General features: G+C 46.8%; 1 protein-coding gene and 1 non-coding gene across 2 annotated transcripts in view; both read left to right on the top strand.

The window, feature by feature from the left end:
- The window catches only part of Csmd2 (CUB and Sushi multiple domains 2), a 569,599-nt gene that overhangs the window by 353,721 nt on the left and 190,589 nt on the right, over window positions 1-25,289 (top strand). Inside the window, exon 14 of the mRNA XM_032897562.1 lies at window positions 24,507-24,833. Coding sequence (XP_032753453.1) covers window positions 24,507-24,833 — 327 coding nt within the window. The remainder of the gene's footprint in view (window positions 1-24,506; window positions 24,834-25,289) is intronic.
- Trnap-agg lies at window positions 8,933-9,005 on the top strand. Its single transcript has one exon. It is a non-coding gene; the product is annotated as a tRNA-Pro (tRNA).

Below are 25,289 nucleotides of genomic sequence, written 5' to 3'. Positions count from 1 at the left end.
AAACTAAAAATAAATTGCTTTGTCTGACAAAGCATTTTCTATGACTGATAAGTTTATGTAAAAATTCTTCAGAGCTTTAAAGATCAAATCACTCTCTCAGATCCATATGGAATTGCTCTTAGTGAAGAAAAAAAATCAAATTGCCTGATATCTCCCCAGGTGTGCTCCTGGTGTAGGTGGGAAACATTGTCAGCCAGTGTTGGCCCCGTTGAGTATTGGGAACCGTGGTGATACAAGGATCAGGGATAGTTAGCAGGGGCAGCTCAGAATGAGCAACCAAGGGCTCCATCAGCATAGCAGAACCAAGCCAGGCAGAGTGGGGCAGAGCCTGCCCTGTTGCTGCTAGCCGGAGGTCCTAGCTAAGCTAAGAAGGCAAGGCCCAGCTATGAGATTTCCCCAGGCAGCATTGAGCTTAATTTTTGAAGTTGATCTTGATAAACTGAATCAGGGAACATTGGAAGAAGCTGAGTTTTGTGAACACAAACCTAGGAGCCGGAAGGAGATATATTTATGGGGAGATTGTGCTCCTGGGCCCCACCAGCCAAACAACAAAAAAAAAAATGTGTCTAGCAAGCAGAAGGCAAACTGAGGAAGGATAGTGATAGCCAATGGTGGCCTCCAGGAAGGTGCTTGACTCTGTGCTTCTGAAGAGCAGTGCTAGAACATTTCTCTAGAATCTTCCCGAAAGACCAAGACCCAGCAGGCCCTTCATCTCCAGAAGCAGTGTGCTGAGCCCTGTTCACAAGTAGCTGAGAAGAGAAAGACTAGGCTATACTGGCAACAGTGGGTCCAGCCTGTGCTCTCTACGGTGTAGAGCAAGGATGAAGAACCAGGGCTTGTTAATGAGAACCACAAAGCTGGTACTCTGAGCAGCTGGCATGACAGGCTATCTGGAAAGTTCTGGGATGGAAGGGGACCCCGCATGTGTTCAAGTGCCTCCATCAGTCGGCTGTGTCTGCTTACTTGGGTCTAGAAGAACACAACTTGAGTCCCAGCGAGAGGTTGGCTTGAGTGGAAGAAGGCAGGAAGAACTAGCTCTCCCCACATATGACACAGAGGACACCTGTCTTTATACCTCAGAGTACCAGGGACTGCCATCTGTCCCCATCTCTGCTCAGTTTCTTAGTCCCTCAGCTCATACATTCATAAGTCCCAGCCTGTCCCTCAGGGAACTCGCCGCCTACTCCTGAGAGAACAATGCTAAGATTACTCAAGATTCCCAATCTAGAAAACCCATTCTTGCCCCTCACTGAGCTTCCCAGCTGTAGCCAAACTGTCTCCTCTCTAGGACCCTGCTGACCCAACAGGGTAGCTCTCCATCCTCACTCCCCAGAGGCTGCATCTCCAGGGTCATATTTATAGTCAAAGATAACTGTAACAAGGGAACACGCCCCTTCCCCCCCTTGCACAGCAAATGCTGGGAAACTGGTCTCCAAACTGGGTCATCACAGCACAGGTCACACCTTGACGGAGAGCTGCTTCAGCTCCTGACTCTAGATCAAACCTGCACCATAGTTTCTGATCAATAGAAAAGGGACAGCATCTATAAATGTCTATAAAAATATAGAATAGTGAGGTTGCCTGTCTGTGTCGTAGAGTGTCCCTTACACATACACACAAAGGCGCTTCCGGCAAAAGGCAGCTCATCTGGAGAGTCACTCACCCCTCCCCCCGGGGCCCCCACATTAGTCACAGTAAACATCAATAGGCACTTAGCCAAACAATGTTGCTCTCTCTTTCATAGGAGTTAGAAGGGGACCAGGGAGATTCTTTTGATGGCTGAAATGCCTTAGAATGATTGTTCAAAGAAGTGTGAAGAACTGCTCTGTTCTGTGTCAGCATTTCCTTCAAAAAAATAGCTCCTCCCTAGGGAGTTGCCCTGCCAAACCCACAAATACCCACACCACCTTCATGTTGGCCGGCATTTTCTGCAGTGAGCAGTGACTTCGCCATCCCTCCCCAGCTTCTGAGATGCCCTTACTGTGAGGGATGCTCGGCAGATGGCTTTCCCTGTCTCAGGTTGACTTGCTCCAACCCAGCTCACAGAGCCAGCTCTGCCCCACTCCCTCTCTTGTCCTCCTGAGTCAGTCTGCCTCTCCAAGGGCCACTGCTCCATGTCAGCCCAGAGTGGAAGCACACGCCATCCGGTCAGCCATGTTGACTGTCTGCTCTGTGCCAAGTGCCAGGTTCAGAGCTGCTCTACTCCATCTCTGCTTTGGGAATTTGCTCACAGTGACTGCCCTGAAGACGGTACACTGGGATGGGATCCCATCTGCCTTACCTCACAGAACGTCTGCTTGTTTTAGCCTCATCCTTACCAGATGATCGCAGGCATCATCAGGCAGGGCAGTCTTTTTCCAGAGAAACAGTGAGGAGGAAGAGACAAATAAGCTGAGGGTGGTTTGCGTAGTCCTTGATGCTTGGTTGACAGGGGAGCTGAGCACTTCGCACTTCATGAAGAAGCCAGGAAGCCAATTATCAGCCCATTAGCAGCCATTTTCCCTGAAGTTGCCCAACAGCTCTCACCAGGGCCTGGTCAGGAGCACAGAACCTGCTCCTTCCCTTTTTATCTCCCCCACCCCCATAAGAAAGTGTGAGTCCTAATTGCTCTGGTCTTAATGTATAGGGTGCATGTGTGAAATGAGAAGGTGGGGCCTCCTCAAAGTATACATCAACAACACAGCCTTGAGGGTTCAACCAGGGAGAATTGACCCGTGGGTGCTCTCAGGGAAGATGCTCAGAGGATGCTGGGATGGCGCTTGGCCTTGAAGATAAGGAAGAAGGGTGCCTCCCCACAGGGTTGCTATGAGAAACAGTCTCTCCCTGGTATCTATCTGCCTGTTTTTTTTCTCCAGTTTGTTCCCAACCCCTACCCCACTTCTGTGATGGAGAAAGGGCTGGACTGGACTATAGGGCTATCAAGATGCTGCCTTTTCAACTGCTAGAAGGTTACTCCAGAATAGTCAGGCTCTGTAATGTCGATACTTTGTCCCAGAGAATTGCCAGGTCTTTAGCAACATCTCTGTCTTCTACCACACTGAACACCACCACCACCACCACCACCACCACCACCACCACCACCACCACCACCATGTACTCTGCGTACCAGCTAGGGCAACCAAAAACATCTTTAGACACCGGCAGCCATTTTTTGGTGGAAATCAAGAAAAAGAGCCATGCTCCAGGGTAGCTTAGTGTTGTCTCAAGAGGTCCCCTGCATTTTTGAGGCTATGCTAAAATCTGAATTATCTTGATAGTGAGAGAGCATGTGGCATGGAGGAGGCTGATGCCTTTCATGTGTTCTGTCATTGGGAAGATGTAAATCTTCCCAATAATGTTTGCAGAACAGGTGTTCCCTCTGGTTAGACCACCAAGTCCAAGGGGATAAAGGTACTAACTCAGAGGCTAATCAGAAACCAGATTTCCTCTCCCAAGTCCTGTACATTTCCCATCACACCAGATTCCCAGAATCTGAGGGCTCGGCTGAGAAGCAGGGTCAAAGAAAGAACACTTAGGATAAGATATCGAGCTGGAGTGCAGATGCACACTGTTGACTGGGTTTCCCCAAGAGGTAAAAGCAGTTCTGAGGAGTGTAGCACATCCCTGAAGGGTAGGTCCAGAACTCTGAGGGAAATAGCGCTGTACTCTGGTAAGGAACCCTATTCTTCATCTCCACTTCTCAAACCTTCTGTCCATCAGAGCTTACGAAACAGCTCTCTGTGTACAAAGTCAGTAGCCAGGGATGGTGTGTCTGTTCCCTACTGTGTTATAAACTGGAGAACCCTGGGGTGTGGGGGGTACCCTGCCCTGGCTAAAGGGTGACTTGTGCCCATGTCACATGCTACAACTCTATATCCAGAAGCATCCACAGCTCAAGGGAAAATACCCAATACAGGAATTTGGTATATTCCGGAAATTTTAAAGTTTATGTAAATAGGATGATTTAGATACAATTTTCAAAATTCAAATAAAATGTTCTCACTCTCCCTCCCCTAAGTGAAAAGCAATTTCACACTGACCCATCCTTTTCGTCTGCTGAAGGTTGACTGGTCTTCCCACCCACACGTAGTCCTGATGGCACTGGGCATACATTTTTGCGTGCGATGTTTCAAAGCCCACACCGTGTTGTATACCTTATCAGGATGCTACAAGTCTTTTATGCTCACATTAACAAGAACCAGGGGAATCTGCTGCCTAGTGATTGGGCCAAGACTCATGCAAGCAATTATGTTCAATTATTTTACATACGGTGACAATGGAAATATCAATGCATATGACTTCCTGCTCCTCTTTAAATTATTTTCTAAGGATAATTTTCCAGAGGTTGGGTCATCAGGCCAGTAGATAAACTTCTTTTTATAACTCTATACATATATACCGTCATGTATAAACTCCCCTCCCCAAGTATTCTACCCATTCATAATGCCAGTAGCCAAATCCTTTAGCCTCAGACTGCTAGTGTGGGGTCTTCCTGTCAAGAAGTGTGGTACCTCTTTCTCTGTGCACACATGCCTCCATCTTTACAGACAGAACAACTTAATGGCTCTCCTCCATAGGTGACATATGTCACCTTTAACAGCTTCATTAGACCTCCATATACATGTGGCCTTTGTAAATGGGAGAATTTAATGAGTATATATTGAATATACCCTTAGGGCATACATCAGTTGATTACTGAGACCTTCCCAAGATTCTGGTAAAAGCTGTGAACCCAAGACTGAGGGGCACAGGGCTTGACCCCGGAAACTCTCTCCATGGAAAACAGACCCATTATGTGACATTGTCCTTGTAGCTCAGATTTTTTACAGTGAGAGGTCATGGTATGGCATGCACACTTAGGTCTGTGTCTCTTGAGCCCATGGGCAGCTGACACCACCACAGATGTCAACCAGTTTGCAACAGCCAACTGACTGGAAATCATCAGTCAGAAGGCTTGACCTGAGAATGTAGGCCAGAATTGGGGCCATGATGGAAAGGGAGAGATCTGTGTGATAATAGTGAGTTCTCAGAGGACCCATAGGGCATGGGTAAGCCTGTGCACAAGGATATGTCCCAGGAGCGCATGCATAGGAATGCACACATAAGCACACACCTGTCCATTTATGCTTATGCATGCACATGAAAGCAAGCATCTGTACATGTAAGTATGCACACATAAGCACACATCTGTGCATATGCACATGCATACACATGCATATCCAAGCACGCATAAGCACACACTTACACACACATGCACACATGTTCTTGTGCATTGAACATTTGTGCTTGGGTTTGCAGTGTTTTTTAGAAAGGTTGTAGGCACATGTGAGTGAGAGACAGTGGGATCTAATGCCGATAAAGTCTGTCAAGAGTCGTAGACTCCCTTTCGGGGCAGGGGTGTCAGGGGTTCCTGGAATCCTGGTCACTAGATAAGAGCATCAGTCCTGGCTCCAGCCCGAGGTCCTCGTGTGCAAGTCTAGGAGACTTCGTCTTCCTTTCAGTAGGGAGCTCATTCTATTGAACAGAAGCTCCATGTGGCACACACACACACACACACACACACACACACACACACACACACACACACACACACACACACACACACTTTACCAGTCTTATATTCATTATTTTTGTGTTTTGCTGTTTTGCGTTGTTTTACATCTCCATGTAGACAAATTCCTCAATATTTGTGGTTTCTTTCCAAAGCTGACAAAGTTGTCATTCTGTCATGATCTGAGAGACAGTTTGTTCTATTTTTAGCTACTTGTCAGTGATTTGATTTCGAAGCTGTAATTTGTTAATCCATCTGGAGTTTATCTGGATGAATGTATAATATTGTCCAAACTCTTAGGCAGTCTTCCAACATAAGTTTTAAGTAATTCCCCTCCCTTGTGATCCGAGGAAAATAGATTGTTTTATCGCGCTCCGAATCCTCAAATGTAGTTAAGTCTCCTTCCCTGACTCGCCCTTTGTTCTCTTGCTCTGCGTCTGTCTCGGCCCTGGTATTGAATAATTTTAATTGTTGTTTTATAATATGTTCTAATATCTAGCACAGCTAAAAACGACTCCTTCCTCCCTTAATTATTTTCTCTTTCAGAATAGTCATTGTTATTCCCAACTGTTTGTTGTTCAAGATTAATTTTAGAATCATTTTGTCAGAGTAAAAATAAAAGCCTACTGGGATTTTGTGTGTGCGCTCCTGTTAAACCATAAATTAACTTGAAGAAAACAGATGCTCTTCTAATACACCAGCTTCACACCTAGACACTGGCGTGTCTCTTTTGCTTCCTCTACCTGCGTTGGACTAAATATAACAGCTCTGTCGTGCACTACGTAGAGGTCACAGCCATAGCTCCTTAGCTGTCTTTTTACTGTCAGGTGCTTTTTGCAGGACCCTGCCCACCTCTGCACTATGCACCATGACCTGATGAAGTTTGCCCTCCTTTGTTCCCAACAAACGATAGCTGGCAACTGGCATTCCCTGTAAAGACATGATTCCAAATTCTCCAATTTCAAACATTCTTTCCTTTGGCCCAGAAAATATCGTAATAGCTAGAGCCCTTGGAAATTGCCTTTTTCAAAGGCTCAGAGCCAGGGCTGGGATGGGCCCAGATCTGAAACCGTCAGCCTCTGTGTGGGGACAACACTCCTGGGGGGGCCTTTGTGTTGGGGCCAGGAGCTGCCTATGAGCTAGGTGAGCCTGTTTGAGGAAATGTCCTCCAGGCTCTGTCAAGGTTCCACCTACCTCAGAGGACCCCGAAGAGATAAACTGGGAACATGGGGAGTCCCAGGGTACCCCCTCTCTATCCTCTGGACCTCAAAAACTTGGTTTCTAAGAACCTGCACCCTGGCCTTGCTGCTGATGTATGGAATAGGGAATGGCCTCCTCTGTAGGTGGGCCACCAGAGAGCCTGTGTGATTTATTTGTCACAGAACTGAAAATGTCATGATAGTCATGGCTGTGAAGCATCATGGTGCCTTGGGGTCAACCTGGCTAAGGCAAGACTAAGATGAGAAAGTTAAGGGCTAAGAGAATTGACTCTGATAAGAAGTTGGCTCGCACAACAGCACTGTCAGCCTGTACGAGAAAGGAGTCAACGCTGTCAGGCCAGGCCAGGGTGGGTCTCATAATCTCTTGTCACCTTTGTGTTGGAATGGGCATGGGAAAGAGACTTCTGGGTAATAGAGTCTACCCCTGCAATGCGTATCCATCTACCAGACGGGCCACAGTGACAGAAAAGTGCAGTGCTGAGAGCAGAAACTAGAGAAGAAATTGCAAACTGGTTCGGCAGCCTCATAAGCATTAAGCATTAAGGAGGGGTCATCGAGAGAGTGACAGTGAGAAGGGCCTATGGGTAAGCTCTGCTCCCCGTCCTCCCCCAAGCACACCAGATGCTGACTTGAACCATCCCACACCTTCAGTCACTGGCTTGTGGGAATGGAATATTCTAGTCAAAGTGTTGTCTGGCCTAGCTGAGCTTGGTTTAGAATCTGGCTATAAAAATTGCATCTGTGGAACATAGGCATGAAATGTTGGAGCTGGCCAGAGGCTAAGAAGTCAGAGGCTCATGGTGAATGTTCCCTGCATGTGTTTCATTACAGTGTCCAAGGAGGTCAGTATGGATGCTGGATATCACCTGCTAGACTCACAATTTCTTTGTTCAAATACTTTGTGGATTAAGGTGGTGTCTTAGGTGACTCTGCTCAGTCCCAAAGCGACCCAAACCCAGCTCATCAACACTCATCAGCATCACTCATGGACATATTGAAATACAACATACCTGGCCTCATTCTCTGAAGTTTCCGGTTCGCTAGGCCCAGGAATGATAAGTTCTAGAATGTTCCCAAGTGATCTAAATATCAAGGCAGATTTCTGAACCACTAACATGGAACGCCTACTGTGTGGCAGTGGCTTAGGGATTTCTGAGATCTTTGGTCCCACTGTGAGATAGCAGCACGTGAGCTGTGGCACCATGTCACATGACGTGACCTGTTACGGTCAGACATTGGGACTGGCCAGGCCTCAGCTGCCATGGTGGTCCTGATTTCCTGGAGCCTATGGAATAGTAGCCTCCATGTTGGTATCCTAGCAAGAACAGGATGCCTGGCCTCATGCTTGGACCTCACATGCTGGAGTGATTTTTCAGCTTTCCTTTTGTTTTAGCAGAATGGTTGTTGGAGGGTCTCTACTCACTGGGTGTTGTGCTTTTGGTGGGGGAGTAGAGGCTTTAGTTCTCCCATGGTCCTCCGGGAGCTCTTGGTTGACAGAACGGTCTCCACTTATTACAATGATATATGTGGTCACAAACTTCTACAAGGGGCTATTCCAGTTAGCAGTGTCCCCAAAGTCTTCTTGGAAGATTATGGCACAGTGAAAACTTTCAGCCCATTCCAAAGCAGAAACCTGTTCAGCACTAAGCTGAGAATGTGCCTGGACCCAAACCCTGGTCTAGACGTTTAGGATCGCCTGAATGCAACAGGGAGTGGGGAAATGACTAAGCTGTGTGTGTCTAGCCATGCACAGTCACTGCACTGTGGGGAATGGGAGACCACTGTCATCCTCACTTCCACCTCCATCAGTAACCACAAGCCAGCAGGCAGGCTGCCTTCTCTCTGCAAAACGCCCAGAGACCTGGGTGTACCTTCTCCTGGAGCTCTCCCACATCTGACTCAAAGAGCTGTGAGACAGATGCTGGGCTTCACAGACCAGCATCTGTGTTCCTCACTGTCAGATTGGGACTGGAACTTGAGACTCTGCTAATCCCCTCCTTCATCAGCCCGGGACAACGGTGCAGCATTCTTGACTGTGGGTTTCCTCAGGCTCTGTGGAGCTCAGGAGGGCTTCACTCACACTGATAGTTGAGTTTATAGTTGACAGTCCAGCTCTTACATACAATGGTCATCTTGTGGAGCAGTCAAGGGAAGGGTTTTTCAGAATAGGGCTGTGAGGGAGTCGGGGATTTGGCTCAGTGGTAGAGCTCTTGCCTAGGAAGCACAAGGTCCTGGGTTCGATCCCCAGCCCTGAAGGAAAAAATAAAAAAGAAGACAAAGTGTAGTGTTGGGAACCAAACTTAGGTCCTCTGCAGAATAGGGCTGTGAGCCCTCACCTCTGTGAACACCAGTAAGGCTCCTTAAAGGCCATGTGTGCCTCTGTGTGGCAGCCTGATCTCCTCGGGGTAAATACAACTTCACAGGATCATGCTCAATGGCTGCTCATCTTCCTCCATCTTCAGTGGATGGTGGCTTGAGACCTGCCTGGATGTGACCGTCTCTAGTTCCCATGAAGGTGCCCTGCTCAGATTGCCCTAGGAAACATGTCAGACTCTGAGAGAGCTCAGCACTTGACTGTGAGGCCTCAGAGCCCCAGGAACCCGGGCTTATAGCACCAACTGAGCTGTTGGAAACATTGCCACTCCTTCTGTTGGAGATGTAGCCACTCCCTTTCTCGAAGTCCTCTGAGTTCAGGAGATACCTGATCTCCTGAGCAGATCCTGGGCCTGACTTTCCAGGGTAGTAGAAACCAAACCTAATTTTAGAAGAACCCCAAAGACCCACTGGCATCTGCCTGTGTGACAAAGACAAACACCTCTGAGAGTTACTTGGAATTCTTAAAGGCCAGACACAGGTAGCTGTGGACTTCATGGGGGTGTGATATACTTATGAGCAGCCATTGCTGGGGACATGGGGGGAAAATGAGTCATTTGGGCCACCATGTTTTATCTCATGTGTCTCAGTTCCTCAGCATCCCACTGGAGACTCTAGACTCAGAATAAACATCCCTCCCATTCAAGTCATTTAGTCTATTAGCCCCATGTAACTGACAGAGCATCCTTCTGCCCACAGAAAGGGGCAGCCCTCATTTATAGTTGCTGAACAAGGGATGCACCATACCTTCAGTGGGTCCAGTTGGAATCTTCTGGGTCTGGATTGACCTGCCCATCCATGGAGCAGAGTGGGAAAACCTGAGTGTTGGGGTATGGCTTCATGGAGGCTGTGGTACAGGGAGGGTGGGAGGCATGTGTCTCTCATCACCTCACTTGGACAATCTCGACTGAGACCATTAAAGACACTGAGTGGAACTGTGAGGGAAGTCCCCCCCTGGGCCACAGACCTGGGCCACACTCCTAGTAAGCAGAAACTGAATTTACCCTCCCACACATCCAGCAGGCCCAGTCCTCTGCCACCCAAGCCACACGGCACCAAATCTCCATGAGGAAGCGACAGATGAAGTTTTTATACGTGTGAGACAAGATTCAGTCGGTATAAAATGTGCACCTCTCCTCCCCGTCCACCAACAGAAGAACCTCACACTGAAACCCAGTGACGGTGACTGAGATTAGCTCCAAGTAATTCCCCAAACTTCATGGTCTGCTTTCAAGCTAAGAACTGAGCGCCCAGAGTTCAGATTTGTCCACTTAGCCAGGCGTACTGATCGAGGGACCTTCTCCATGCTTTGTCTCATGGGCTGCCAGGATTGGTCATATTAGCTGGTGACACGAGGCCTCAGCTAACATCTGAAAAGCTTGCGTGTAGTGCAGTTCAGAGTCTGATCATGCTCGCAGGGAGTAGGTGGAGGCTAGGACAGGCTCCAGGACTGGGTGGGTGGGCCGGTTGGGGAGGTCACAGGAAGCTACCCTGACTTCAGGATAACCCCAGGTAACACCCTAGAGGTGATGCTGATAAGTGGAAGATTTTTGATACCGAGAACCTAGCCAGTCTCAAAGGAAGTCAGGGAACAAGGGGCCCTCATTAAGGGAGGGAGGGACATAGTTGTCAGACCCAAACAGAAAGCATAGGTGTAGGGCTGGGGTGAGGAATATGGACCCGAATGCTACTGCCACGGGATAAAGGATGGCAATGACTGTGTAGCTCTATTTGCTTAAACCCCAGCTCTTTTTGTTCTAGGCACCACCTCCTATTTTTCAAGTTTCCCGGTCTGAGCAATGCATAGCCACCCTAACCATGGCTCGACACACTCCATGCCAGGCAGGCAATTTGGATGCCAAGAGATATCCTGAGCTAAAAGGTCCAGGAACCCATCTGTAATGATCCCTTCCCCTCCTCTCTCCCTTACCCCATGCCCTTCTTTCCCTCAAAACACTTTTCTACCTCAGCTTCTTTGCACTTGAATGAATCTCACAGTGCTGGCTCCTTCTGACCACCCCAAAGGCCTTCTTCTAAGCACCTTATCCACAAGACCAACCCATCACCACTCACTCTCTCATACAGCTTGCTCAGAATATCAGTCAGTTTTTCCTGAGGCATCCACAGCCCCCACATTGCGTACCGTCTCTCTCAGGGTCCATCAGGACTGTATGTTAATTGTGGTTCTGTTAGGCTCTGCGTGGCCTCTCATTCTGGGACCCTCACCAAAGGACCAGACGACAAACAGAATATGTTGCTCTTACAGCAGGAGGCAAAGACTCCAAGGGACAGAGTTCTCCCAACCCCACCCCATCTGCAAGCATTGATACTTTGAAAATACCTGAGTCATGTCCACTTACAGCTCCATGTTCTAAAATTCATCAAAAGCACAAGCCAAGTTCAGTTAGAGTAGAAAAAAAACAGTATTGCCCACCAGAATGTAGAGTAGAGATGGGGAGCAGGGGAGGGGGACAGAGGCAGAATTGCACAAAATGAAAGCCAGAAATGTATATGTCTTGATCATCCTTCTTTCCGATTATAATCAGACGGTTAGAGAGTCTTGGCTCCTGTTTTTCTTACAGTGACCGTTAGTGATGCTGTGCTCTGGGTTTTATGGTGTAGGTAGGAGCCAGCACTGTAGAAGTGAGAGTGGACTTTGCTTGGAAGATGCTTGGCTCTCTGGGATCTATGAGCAGCTCTCCGTCTGCTGGAGTTGTAGCTCTTTGGGTACCATCGCATGATGTCAGTGAACCTGACTACAGACTCCATGACGGCAGTCAGGAAAGATAAGTGTGGAGTGGGCAGGACCCACATGGCTCAGAATATGGTGCTCAACCGTTTTACAGGCGAACAAGAGACGGAACCATTCTAGAAAAACAGAAATAGCCTAGGGAGAAAAAGCAGGCAGACGGTGAGCATGGCACATTTGTAACGCTGCCAGTCCTGTGGTCTGTCTGGACCGTGGGGCCGACTCAGGCAGGATGAAGATCAAAGGGGTTGGCAAAGGCTTTTCATCGTAGCGACTCTGGTGCCATTTAAAGAGTCTAGACTTCTTCCTCTATGCAGCAGGGAGTTTTTTTAAGAACGCTCCAAACAAATACTGAACAGGCAGAATTTGCGATGTGCAGAACTGACCATCCAAATGGCACCAACAAGGAGAATGGATCATAGAGGAGGAAGATATCAAGTGTGAGATCAGAGAAGTGCAGCACGGGGATGGGGCTCAACCTCTGGGGTGTGATGAAGATGATGTGTCAGTCACAAGAGATGCTGAAGAGAAGCAATAAGAAAAAGAAGTTAGTCAGTGATGGGCTATGGCGGTGGTTCTCAACCTTCCTACTGCTACAGCCCTTTAATACAGTTCCCCGTGCTGTGGTGACCCCCAACCATAAAATTACTTTTGTCGCTACTTCATAACTGTCATTTTGCTACTGTCATGAATTGTAATGTGATCCCTTTGTAAGAGTCATTTGACCCCAAAGGAGTCACAGCCTCCAGATTGAGAACCACTGGGCTATAAGGCAATGGTATATTTTGCTTAGGCCCCTGGAGTTGTCATTCCCAGAGGAAAGACCTGTAGGAGGCTTTCGGAAAATGGTGAAGAATTTGGTTTGAAATGCCAGTGGAAAAGCTTGGTAAAGACACGTGACAGGCAGTTTAAGATGACATCTGCAGTGTGGGTCTGAACATCCCTTGATTCTGGGTGGCTTCCTCTTGCAATGCATATCCCAAGGTTCTCAGAGGGAACCAGGGCTGTGGTTGGCCTTCCTTCTAACAAGAATGGACCCCGCCAGATACCCATATCACCAGAGACTCTCACACAGCTTCTTTGAAAGTCACAATGTTGGGTGATAACTTTAAGAAAGCTCCAACCCGAGAGATTATATCAAGAAAAAATGGAGGGAGAAGTTAGCAGACACTGACTGTTGGGGGTGTTGCTCTGTTGGTAGAGTGTAGGCGAGGTCCTGGGTTCAATCCTCAGCACCGCACACACCAGGCTTAGCTGTGGTAATCTTGGCACTAAGGAGGGGTTCAAGATCACCGTTAGCTACACACTGAGTTCAAGGCCTAGGATACATAAGACTTTCTCTTTAAAAAATGGAATAAAATTTTATATCTGTATCTATATATAAAGATAGATTAATATATCTTGCAATATATTATACATTTGTATGTATGATATATTCTGCAATCTATATTATATATTTGCACATATAAATACATATATATTTGCACATATAAATATATCATATATATATGATATATATATATATGGCAAAAGAAACAGAAGAGCGTTTGTGAGACTTCTGCTCGCAGCTCAGCCATGCTATCCATCAACACTGATACCTCAGTTTGCTGATCCAGAGACGCACGATGAGGCAAGAAGGCTCTGATTGGGCCGCTTGCACTCTGCTGAGCATTGCTGCAGAAAACCACCCAAGGAAGCAAATTGGCATCGCTGTAAGTTCATGGTTACCAATTTCAGTCAGGCCTGCAACAGTGCCCAGCAATCCATCTGTGTTCTCCAGTCTGTTCTCCCCTAGGCTGTGGAAGCTGCCACAAGCATTCTCTGCTCCCCTAAACCCACCCCAGCTCTCGCATCGCCCTTGAGAATGACCTTGCCCTCGGCTTCCCGGACGACACACTCGACTTTTGAGTCTAAAGACAGCAAGGCCCATAGCGTCCTCACTTCCCCATCCTTCCCTCCTTTTGTAAGAGGTGATCCAGCATTTCTCTCATCAGAACACCAGAATAGAGTATACATCAAGAAAAAGATTTCGGGGCTGGAGGGATGGCTCAGCAGTTAAGATTGCGTCTGCTCTTGTGGAGGACCCGAGTTCAGTTACCAACATCCACCGGAGATGGCCCATGACCACTTCATATCCAAGGGGTCCAACGTCATCTCTGTACTCGGGAGACACCTGCATGCATGCACAGACCCACACACATGTAATTAAAAATTAAATGAAGCTTTAACAGAGCCACATTTAGACTTACGGTTTCAAGACCTTCAAATACCTTTAGTGCCACCGAGGGTAGAGGGGAGGGAAGTCTGTCTACTGCTGGGATCGTAGCTCAGAAGGGACAAGTGCCCAACATGTGTGACATTCTGGGTTCAATCCCCAGCACGTCAAACAGCGTGTGATGGTGCAGATTTGTAACTCAAGGGCTGGGGGGAGCGGGAGCAGGAAAATCAGAAAGTCGGGGCAATCCCCTGGGAAATACTTAATTTGAAGCCAGTTGGTCTACATGAGACGGTCAAAGAATTGAAATATTCCTCCTCCTGGGAACCTTCTTACCATACATGTGACTCCGCTCTGTTTCTCCTTCCTGCTCTTAGCTGCGTACCTCAGCCCCGCCAGACTGCCAGACTGTCTCATGTTTGACAGTCCCACGCTATGTCCCTGTATGTTGGGGCAGTAACTGGAACTTAGCACTTTTCTTTTCTATAATAACGTCCATTTTTCTACCTCTTCATTGACAGACTTTCTTATTTTGTGAGCTGCTTTTTAATCTCCTTGGCCAGTATTTTTGTTGCGAATCTCTTTTTGTTGACTTGCAGTCCTTTGTATGTGAAGCAGAGTAAGTGTTTGGTCATGACGAATCACATAGATGTTGTCGAAAATATTTAATCCCAACCCGGGGTCTCTACCCCACCTTAGACCATTTAGTTCCTGGATAAAAACCTTTATATTTGCAATAAACCTTAAACAGTACACAAGGTGGGCAGCTACCTATCCTCTATGCTGTTAGAACGTAGTTTCCTGTCGATAACTTCAAGTTATCACTTACAGTTTACCAAGTTCTCTCTGGGCTGCTCTTATCTTCCGGTGGCCAGCCCTCATGGCGTCTTCTCCTTCCTTCTACTCCACCTTCTCCCTTCCTGCTCCCTCTCCGACCCATAAGCCCAGGAAACCTAAACCCCACCTAGGTCTCTTCTTCTCAACTATTGGCTGTTGACCTCTTTGCTTACCAATCAGAAATAACTTGGGGCCAAGGTATTCGAACATGTGGACTACCTAGTCTCTGGGACAACCTGGGTTGGGCCCTGCCCCTGCACTTAACATTACCATAGATAACAAAAGACCAAACCCTGAACACAGGGGTTTTCCTCCATTTGTTTCCCACCATTTAGCTTTTATTTATTAATTTTTGAAATACAAACGGTTTCCATTTCTTTAGTATGGTGTAATAATGTTTTTTTTTATGATTTGTGACTTTAGAATAAGGCTCACAAGTTACTCTCCCATCTCAGAACTTACACAAACCTTCCTTATGTATCTCTAAATGGACACTGCCAGGCTCCCTCTGCCTTCAATTCTTTCGGGACTCTCTGGATAGCATAATTGTCTTCTTTAAAAAGGTCTACCTATAATTTCTCCTAGTATTTCTGTGACACATTCAGTGAGATATGGACCTATTCTTTTCAACAACTGATTAGCCTTTTATCTTAGTATCTTGTCTACTTAAAACCCCACATTGGTTGCATGCTACTGAAGACTTTTTTTATCCAGTTACATTGATCTTTCATTTGTAATCAACGTGTATGGATGTTTTTATTGTGGCTTTGTAACAAGTGTTAATGCATTAAATTTAGTGTCTGCCTTCTCAAGCCTTCCCAACACTGGGAGGAATCAGGTATCCTGACTGAAAACTGGCTGTCAGAGTTCATCATCCCAGCTCCATCACTGAAGGCTGTGTGACTATAAGCAGGCTACTTGAGCTGTTAGCCTTGATTTATGTGTCTGCAAAATGGGGTTATTCCTGATATTTGTCCCGTCAATGATTGCTGCTAAGGAAACTCATAATGAGGTGATGGCACTCTTGGAATGACAACCAGAACCTCCTCTGCCACCAGTGCTGGTATCAAAGAGAGCTTGGCTATTTTGATCTGTTTGTTCTAACGGAGACACATTTTTATAGGTTCCAGAATAAATAATTGGCATGGATCTTACCTGGAATCGGGTTCAGTTTATACTATGATGTAGGATAATTGAAGCCTTAGCAATGTCACCTCTCTCTAAACCGGAGTATCATTTCTGTCTCTGTCTCTATCTCTGTCTCTGTCTCTGTGTGTCTCTCTGTCTCTTTCTCGGTCTCTCTGTCTCTCTGTCTCTCTCTCTTTGTCTCTGTCTCTGTGTGTCTCTCTGTCTCTTTCTCAGTCTCTCTGTCTCTCTGTCTCTCTCTCTGTCTCTCTGTCTCTGTCTCTCTCTGTCTCTGTCTGTCTGTCTGTCTGTCTGTCTCTCTCTCTCTCTCTCTCTCTCTCTCTCTCTCTGTGTGTGTGTGTGTGTGTGTGTGTGTGTGTGGAAGCTTTCTTTTAATATCAGACCAGGGTGTGTCTGTTCCTGGGCTGAGTTTGATCTGCTGGTTCTTTACCTCTGGTGTGTGAGGGGGAGGATATGAATATGCCCATCATCCCCACATTGTCATGGAAATCTGTTATCGGGGTGAATTTAAACTGCTTGCATATTGCTAATGTGTCTGACACTGTGAAGCAAAGCGCTGGCCTTGAAATTGTCCCACCCACTAACCAGTTTCCCAACTCCTCCGGATTCTTCCTTCATATTCATTTTGGAAAGACAAGTTTGCCCGGGAGTTCCTCCATCAGGTCACAGCTGTGTGTTTATTAATGTGTCACATGCTGTCTCTTATGATTAGATTATCACCTTAATGTTTTTAGTCTCCTCTTTCATTTTCCACGTATAAATACGCGCGTGCGTGTGTGTGTGTGTGTGCATGTTTGTGTATATGTGTGTGTCTGTGTGTGTGTCTGTGTGTGAGTGTCTGTGTGTGTGTGTGTGTGTGTGTGTGTGTGTCTGTGTGTGTGTGTGTGTGTGTGTGTGTGTGTGTGTGTGTGTGTGTGTGTGTGTGTGTGTGTGTGTGTGTGTGTGTGTGTGTGTGGGTCTGTGTGTGTATCTGTGTGTCTGTGTGTGTATCTGTGTGTGTGTATCTGTGTATTATATATATATATATGTGTGTGTGTGTGTGTGTGTGTTTCTGTGCCTGTGTGTATATGTGTGTCTGTGTGTGTGTGTCTGTGTGTGTGTGTGTATGTGTGTCTGTGTGTGTGTGTGTGTATGTGTGTATGTGTGTGTGTGTGTCTGTGTATGTGTGTGTATGTGTGTCTGTGTGTGTGTGTATGTGTGTCTGTGTGTGTGTCTGTGTGTGTGTGTCTGTGTGTGTGTGTCTATGTGTGTCTGTGTGTCTATGTGTCTGTGTGTGTCTGTGTATATGTGTGTCTGTCTGTGTATATGTGTGTCTGTGTGTGTGTATGTGTGTGTGTGTGTGTGTGTGTGTGTGTGTGTTTGATCCATATAAACACATAGAATATACTCTATATATTTTGAGTAGACAACCAGAAATCTTTCTATTTGTCTCGTCAGAAGCCAGCCTGTATTGTCTGCTTTTACTGCTTCTGAATTTATTCTCCCGTCTCTCTATAATCCTGTTTACTTAGTCTCTCTGTAACTCTTCCTGAGTAAACACTCACTTTGGTTTGTATTTCTTTATTACTAAATCATGGTTAAGGCTAAGAAACTGTCCCCTCCCTTCAGCTTTGCGCTGGCCTCATCAGTCCAGAGGCACTGGTATTGACTGCTCGATTCTTCTTTCCCCTTTGGACTCAGAAATTTATTTGAAGGGTTCAAGAAATTAGGCGTTTTTCTTGATTCTCTCATGGTTGATTTCATGACTTTATCAGAGGACAGAGGTAAATGTCATGAGACCGCTCTTCCCAGCATTTCACCTGACCGCACTGGCCTCTGAGTTGCTTCCATTTAACTTGAGTTTGAATTTGGAATGAGTGACACGGAGCACCTGCTGAATGTCACCCCCTGTCCTATAGATGGTTTAACAGCCAAGAGGATGCACCAAGTTCTTATCCCTGTGACATTTGCATGCTTGAAAACAGAACAACAGGTTTTGTTCTGCGGCTGAATTTGTTTAAATAGCCTTGCAGCCTAATATAAGGTCCATGTTTTCAATATTCTGTGAGCAACGAGAAAGGTCGTATCTCAGGGGTGCAAGCTTGGGCGAGGCATCGGCAGGCTGAGGCAAGGGGATCACCGGGTGGGGCTACAAAGCAAGGATAGATAGATAGATAGATAGATAGATAGATAGATAGATAGATAGATAGATAGATAGATAGATAAGTAGGTAGATAGGTAGACAGATCAGAGACAAATGAAACCAGGCATTATAGCCCATATCTCCCAGTACAGGACGGAGGATTACAAGGCTACCCTTGGCTATGCAGAGAGTTCAAGGACAGTTTGGCATACATGAGACCCTGTTTCAAATGAGCAGAACAGGTTGTGTTCCAAGTTTAAAAGCCACAGAGTCTATGCCTATCATTATAGCTTTTGGATCATCCTCATCTTTATTTATTTTTTGGTCCTCAGACTTAGATATTTTCTTGTGTCTGTATGGGTGCCTTGGGGCACACAAAATTCTAACGGATGCGTCTTCATTCTGGAATCCTCCCATCCATGCAGTAAATATCTTCCCTGGCCTTTAAGTCTTTGTCAGGATTAGTGAAGGCAACCACGGCCCTATCAGCCTGTCATTTTAATTGGCATTTTGAAAGCAGTGGAGCTAGCTAGCACAAGGACACCAGTAGGAAACCATGGTGAGTTTTCCACCTGCGTTTCCCGCTCAGGATCAATGTCAGATTCTATTGGGTACACTGATTACACACCCAGTTGTTAATGAGCTTTGACCATGGTTATTTCTCCAGTCCAGGTCACATGAGAGCCCTGTGATGTAAAACTTTGCTCAAGGTCAAGATTCTCAAACCCCACCTGGTTACCACTTGTGCATCGGAGGCTCCCAGTCTCTCCCCTCTTCTAAGTTGGATGTTTGACAGTGGTGATGAGATTCGATTAAAGCCCCTTTTGGTATGCTTCCTCATTCGGGACACGGAGAAACCAGTGCCTCCCATTCACTGATGGACCATGATAATGCGACCTGTGTGTGCTATTCCAGAGCAGGAAAGAGTGAGCCCTGTGGGACAGAGAGCACTTCCTTTGTCTGCCCTCCCTGGGACAGGTCTGGGTCATCTCTAGAGCTGGAAGGCCGAGCGTTGAAAGGCTACATCCTTGCTCTCAGCAGTGCCAGTTAATCAGCCCCGGCTCTCTCAGAGTGCAAGAAGAAATGTCTTGAGAGCTTTCCAGAAAGCTCTTGACCTTAAAGAAGGACCAAGAGTCAGGAGTAACATAATAGCAGAGAGTTGAGTGTTAAATTTAAAGCTCTCTCGCTCTCTCTCATGCTCTCTCATTCTGTGTGTATGTTTGTGTAGGTGTGTGTGTATATGTGTGTGTGGGGGGGAATGTGGGGTGAGGTGTATATGTGATGTATGTGTGTGAGATATATATGTGCTGTGTATGTACGTATGATACGTGTCTGCATATGGTGTGTGGGTGTGTGTGGTGTATGTGTGTGAGGTGTATATGTGTGTGAGGTGTATGTGTGGTATATGTGTTATATTCAGGTACACACACATACAAAGGCCAGAGGTCAACCTCAGGTGTTTTCCTCCATCACTATCTGCCTTATTTTTGAGGCAGCACCTCTCACTGAACCTGAAGTTCCTTGTTCGGTCTAGGCTGGCCAGCCAATGAGCTTCAGGGCTCTGCCCACCCCTACCCCTAGTGCTGGACGTACCAACCGACCTGCACCTTCTGCGCCTGGCTTGTCCGTGGGAGCTGGGATCTCAAGTCTTGCCCTCGCATTGGAGGCATTTTGCTCACTGTGCCATTCCTCCAGACCCTAGAACTTCTTGCCCCTGGCTGTTAAAGAGCACCCTAATGTCTGGGCCCCTTTCACCAACTAAATAGGAATATTTGGGGACCCAAGCAGTGGTGAACTTGAACCCTCTCTCCAGAGTGAAGGCTGAGTGGCCGTTGGTCAACTGTTCAGGCTTGCTTTGTCCCAGCTGTGTGTCTCATCCCCATTTGAGGGATTTGTTTTACCAGCAGACGAGCCTGTATGCATTTGTTGTTATAAATTACATCCTGTCTTCCTTTTAAAGCATCCTGCTTTGCATGTCCTCTTCTTAAACATCCACGGATTTTTCCTTTGAATTTTACTGGTTATTTTTTTTTCTTTCTAAATTGACTGCTTTGCTTTCTCCCCTTTTGGTAATTTTGAAGATAAGCTACTTCATATTCTATTACTGATTACACTTAACATCTTTAAATACATGCTCTAACCTATATTTCTCTAATTAACCACAGAAACTATAAAACAGACTTTCTTGCAAGATGAGGAAATTAGCATATCTCCTCCCTCCACCTTTCCCCATGATATCAGTAGAATCTGAAATATTTTACCCCAGGGTTCTGACTGGAATGATATTGCATGTGTTCTCTTCCAAGGAACATTTGTTACACTCACGTCCCATTTTACAACCACCTTCACAGCAGTTATCCAGATTCATTACTGTATTTGTTCCTTGCCGACTTTTTATTTTTTATGAACCACACCTTTCTGTTACTTGAATTCTTCATTTTGATTCATCTCTTTGTTAGATAGAGGAAAAAAAGAAACCCAACAACCTCCAAGTGGCATTTTATGACATTCATATGAATACTCTGTTCCCTGAAACCTTTGTTATCTGAGAGCAGTTTCCAGTCATCTTGGCTCTAACAGTCTGACTGGATCACATCCTACGTTACTTGAGTCCACATCTGTACCATGTCTCAGAGAAGTGCCTGGAGGGTCACTCCACATTATTTTCCTTAGGATCCGGAGTTGACTCAAATATCCATCCATTTCTACAGAGTTTGGTTAATTCGGTTGCCTGAGTTTTGGAACGGGATATCCTGTTAGCTTGGCATCTGCATATCACTGTCTTTTCAGGGTGTATCATGCTCATTGATTCATTCAGGAAGCATTAATTGAGCAACTACTGTGTTCCAGATGCTATGAGAGCCATTAGAAGTTCCAAAGGATTGAGTGGGAAAGATTTCTGCTCTCAGAAGTATCTCCTGGGGGGTTAATGTGTTAGGATGAAGAGGGCAAGTCTACAATGTGCTGATCAAGTGACAAGATGATTGGCCAGAGATGCAAAGGTGTCATGTATAACTGCTCTCAGGGTCCCAAATGGTACCCGTCAAGGCCTAGGGGTGTAGCTCGGTGGTTGAATGACTGTCTGGCATGTAAGGGGTTCTGGGTTCACGTCCCAGCACCACGGGGGAAACAAGGCAAATGGTTCCTTTGCACAGGAAGACAAATGATTCGAGTGCTGGTGTGGTGATACCAGTGTGCTGATGCCAGCATTGTTGTGGCCATGCTGGAGTGGTGATGCCCACGTGGGGGTGCTGGGTTCGAGTGCTAGGAATTAAATTCTCACATCAGATCCATTCCACGCACATGTTTAGTTAGAAATCATGGTGTCTTTGTCTTCAGTCCATCTTAGACTGTACTACAGGCTGTCTCCTGTCTGTCCTGAAGGTCCTTACCCTTGGATATCATTTGTATGATGCTCCATCTGGACTCAGTGAAATCTCAAGCCAGCATGGACATCCCTCTTGAGCCTTCTTTAGTGCTGTCAGCATGTCTGGGTACACAGCAGATCTGCAGATGTGAGGAGCCTCTTTAAGGACTCCGTGGGCAGACTCAGACCCCGTGGACATTCTTTGTTTCCTGCTGGGAGACAATGTGAAGGGGTGAGCTTTCTTCCTGGGGGCAGAATGCTTGGACTGAAACTTGGCACTGCCATTCACGAGTTACTGTGCCCTTGGCAAGCCACTTACACTCTCTGTGTCCCAGTGTCTTCATTTTTAAATGAGGTCAATGGTAGGTAGTAACTACCCTGTGGTGTTACTGTGATAGTTAGACTGAGTCTGCAATGGAAATAGTTAGAACACTGTCTATACTTAGCAAATGCTCGATAATATATAATAGTCACTAGCGTCAACTTTATCTTGCACTCCCTAAAAGTGTCTCTATGTCCTTCTCTCCCCTTGCCTCAGTTCTTTCTATATGTAAGCAATAATGCAAGAACGAACTGGCTAGATCTTAGGGTCTGAGCCTTTTGCCATTGCTGCTGCTGAATTGAATCAGAGAGCTTCCAGCAGAAGCTGGAAAAGGGAATACTCCCTTCAGAAAGACCGTGGGTGGGACAGACAGAACCAGTATGAAACAGGGGTTCATATTCCCTGCGTGTTTGTTTTCTTTTAAGTTTAGCAAAAAAAAAAATGATTTTCTTTTACTTTTCTTTTTGTTTTCAGTTGTGTTTGTTTTTTGAGACAAACTTTCTCTGTGTAGCCCCGGTTATCCTGGAACTCACTCCATAGACCAGGCTGGCTCCAAACTCAGAGATCCACCAGCCTCTGCCTCCCAAGTGCTGGGACTAAAGGCTTGTGCCAGCAACCCAGATATAGCCATCCAAGTTATCCGTATTGTGTGGGAGTGTGGGAGTGTGTATATGTGGGAATGCATGCACGTGTTTGTTTCTGTAGTTGCATAGTCCTGCATGGCTGTGTATGTGTGGGTGGGTGGGTGTTCATGTTCATGTGCAAGGAGGCCAGAGGCCAAACTTCAGTATCTTTCTTCAGGTGCCACCCTCCTTGCCATTTGAGGTAGGGTCTCTCCCTGGAAACCTGGATCTCACTGACGAGGCTAGGTTGGCTGGCCAGCAAACCCCAGAGGTAGCCTCTCTTCACCATCCCAGCGCTGGGACTCTAAACGCATACCTACCATACCCTGCCTTTCACGGGGACCGAGCTGGGGACCGAGCTGGGGACCGAGTTCCAGTCTTTCTGAGGTCACCTCACCAGCTCAGCCACCTCCCTAACCCTGGAGTATCCATTCCATTAACATTGCGCATAACTATCAGCGCTAAAGGGGGACTTACACAGTGGCTTGTGCTCAGCTTTCTCTCCTCACAGCGCTGTGTGTTTACAGGGAGCCTGTGTCACTATTACAGCCACACAAAAAATTAAAGGTAATCTCATTCGGAAAGAAGTCACCCAGAAACCTACAACCCCAATGCAGCTCTTATTTGGGGGCTCCTGTCCAATCTTTGCCCATATATAAACAAGCATTTAATAACTATCATCAAGAGTACGCATATAATTTTATGACCTACTATTTTACTTAAAACGATAGTTAGCACTCTTTCCACAGGGCCGTATTTATCAATTTAATGATGGCCTTCACACCGCGCCACATTAAAGGCTGTAATTTTCTTCCCTTTATTGGACTGACATATAGGTGGTTGGCATTTTTCCTCTGGGATAGAATTATGTCACCATCAACATCTTTGCTCCGGTGCCTCGTTTCCCTTTGAATTCATTCCTAGAGATTGTGAGCCGGGAGTGTTCTAGTGGTCTGCAACTCTTAATAAGAAATCACGCACTCCCTTCCCAAAGGATTGCGTCAACTTGAATCGGCAGCGTGCAATGGGCGCATGTGTGAGCTCCCATACAGCCTCAGTGGGTTGAGTTTTAGGGTCTTGCTTAGTGCTTTCTCTCGTGCCGGGCCCTACATCTTCGCAGTGGTTCCTACCTGAATCCTCTGAGTGCACTCTTGGCTTGACTTGGGGAGCAGTCCTAGAGTAACGGAAAGAGTTCTCGTCAATAATGAGATGTTCCCCGTAGCCGAACAGAGCTATTGCAGTTCTGGTGTCTCTCCCTCTTATTTCCCTTCTACACATCAGCTCGGTATGCTGGTTTTGCTTCTCCATGCATCGTGGTGTTCTCCCTCAAGCTCCCTGTAGGGTCTGTTGGGAATTGGCATGAGGATGGCTCAAGGCTTCCCGAAGAGTCGACCCTCAGAGTACAGTGATGACAGGTCCCTGTCACAGGTCCCTTACCCTGTTCTTCAAAGGCCTTGGCCTCTGAAAGATGGTGCTCATGGGCAGTGTGGCTGTAGTTTGAAGGGGTTAGAGTCCTTATGGGTCTGGTGTGAATCGTCTCCCATCAAAGACATTTGGGGAAAAGAGATGGATGTGGATCCTCTCTCTCTGTTGGGGGATTGTCACCCCTGTATCAGTAAGCCATGTCCTTTTCTTCTACCACAAAGCAAGCTGAGAATGGTCAGGGGCTGCATTTCTTCACATTGGCTTGAATGGCGATTTCTTCCCCAGAACAAGGGACCAAGGGCAGTGAAAGCTGCCTAGGATGGGCATATGGAAAGAAGGGAGACTAATAGAAAACCAACTCTGCTATATCTGCTCTTGCCAAAGGGGCACTTCAGTGCTATGCCCAGCATGGAACCCAGCATGCCTCCCACCTAGCCCAGCCAGTCCAGCCCAACCCTGGAGTCGTTCATTCTTTCTGTTTCCCTGAAGGCTAAGAAAATGTTTCCAATGTCAGCCCTCAGTGGCCCCTCCAAAATACGGCGGATACCTCCTCACTTCCATCGCTCTTCTGTTTCAGTTTCCTGCTTCTTCAACTTCACCAGTCCCTCTGGGATTGTCCTGTCTCCCAACTACCCTGAAGACTATGGAAATCATCTTCACTGTGTCTGGCTTATCCTGGCCCGGCCGGAGAGCCGCATCCACCTGGCCTTCAATGACATTGACGTGGAGCCTCAGTTTGATTTCCTGGTCATTAAAGACGGAGCCACTGCTGAGGCCCCGGTCCTTGGTACCTTCTCGGGAAATCAGCTCCCCTCCTCCATAACCAGCAGTGGCCATGTGGCCCGACTAGAGTTCCAGACTGACCACTCCACAGGGAAGAGGGGCTTCAACATCACCTTTACCAGTAAGTGTTCCCCCCTGTCACCAGCATCACTGGTGACATCATTGACCAGTGAGTTGACTGTACGTACTCCTTCTACTGAGAGAGAGAGTGCTCAAAGGTGTTCCTATGAAGGATCATCAATGCAGTAGACCAGGTCCAAAGCATGTCCTGCTGCTGGGTCACACATAGAGTTCCCAGTTTCCGGGAAGAAGCACAGAACTATCTGGTGGACCAGCTACTCATTTCTGAGGTGTCACAGCCTGTAAGCATTTATTTCCTTAGCTGTCTCAAAGGGCATAAAGAAGTCCAGATTTCCCCACCTCCTCCTCCCAGCTCGAAGCAGAGAGGCTCTAGGGAAGTTCCTCGGATATAACTCGTCTTTGCTAATTTGCGGGTTCTTCTTTTTCTCACCCTTTGTCCCCCTAGTTTCACCCCTTAACACTAGATGGGAGAGAGAGAGAGAGAGAGAGACAGAGA

The sequence above is a fragment of the Rattus rattus genome, chromosome 1 (genome assembly GCF_011064425.1).
Source record: "Rattus rattus isolate New Zealand chromosome 1, Rrattus_CSIRO_v1, whole genome shotgun sequence".
In the NCBI taxonomy this organism is placed as follows: Eukaryota; Metazoa; Chordata; class Mammalia; order Rodentia; family Muridae; genus Rattus; species Rattus rattus.
Note: the sequence above shows the minus strand (reverse complement) of the source record. Positions and strands in the feature narration are given on the sequence as shown.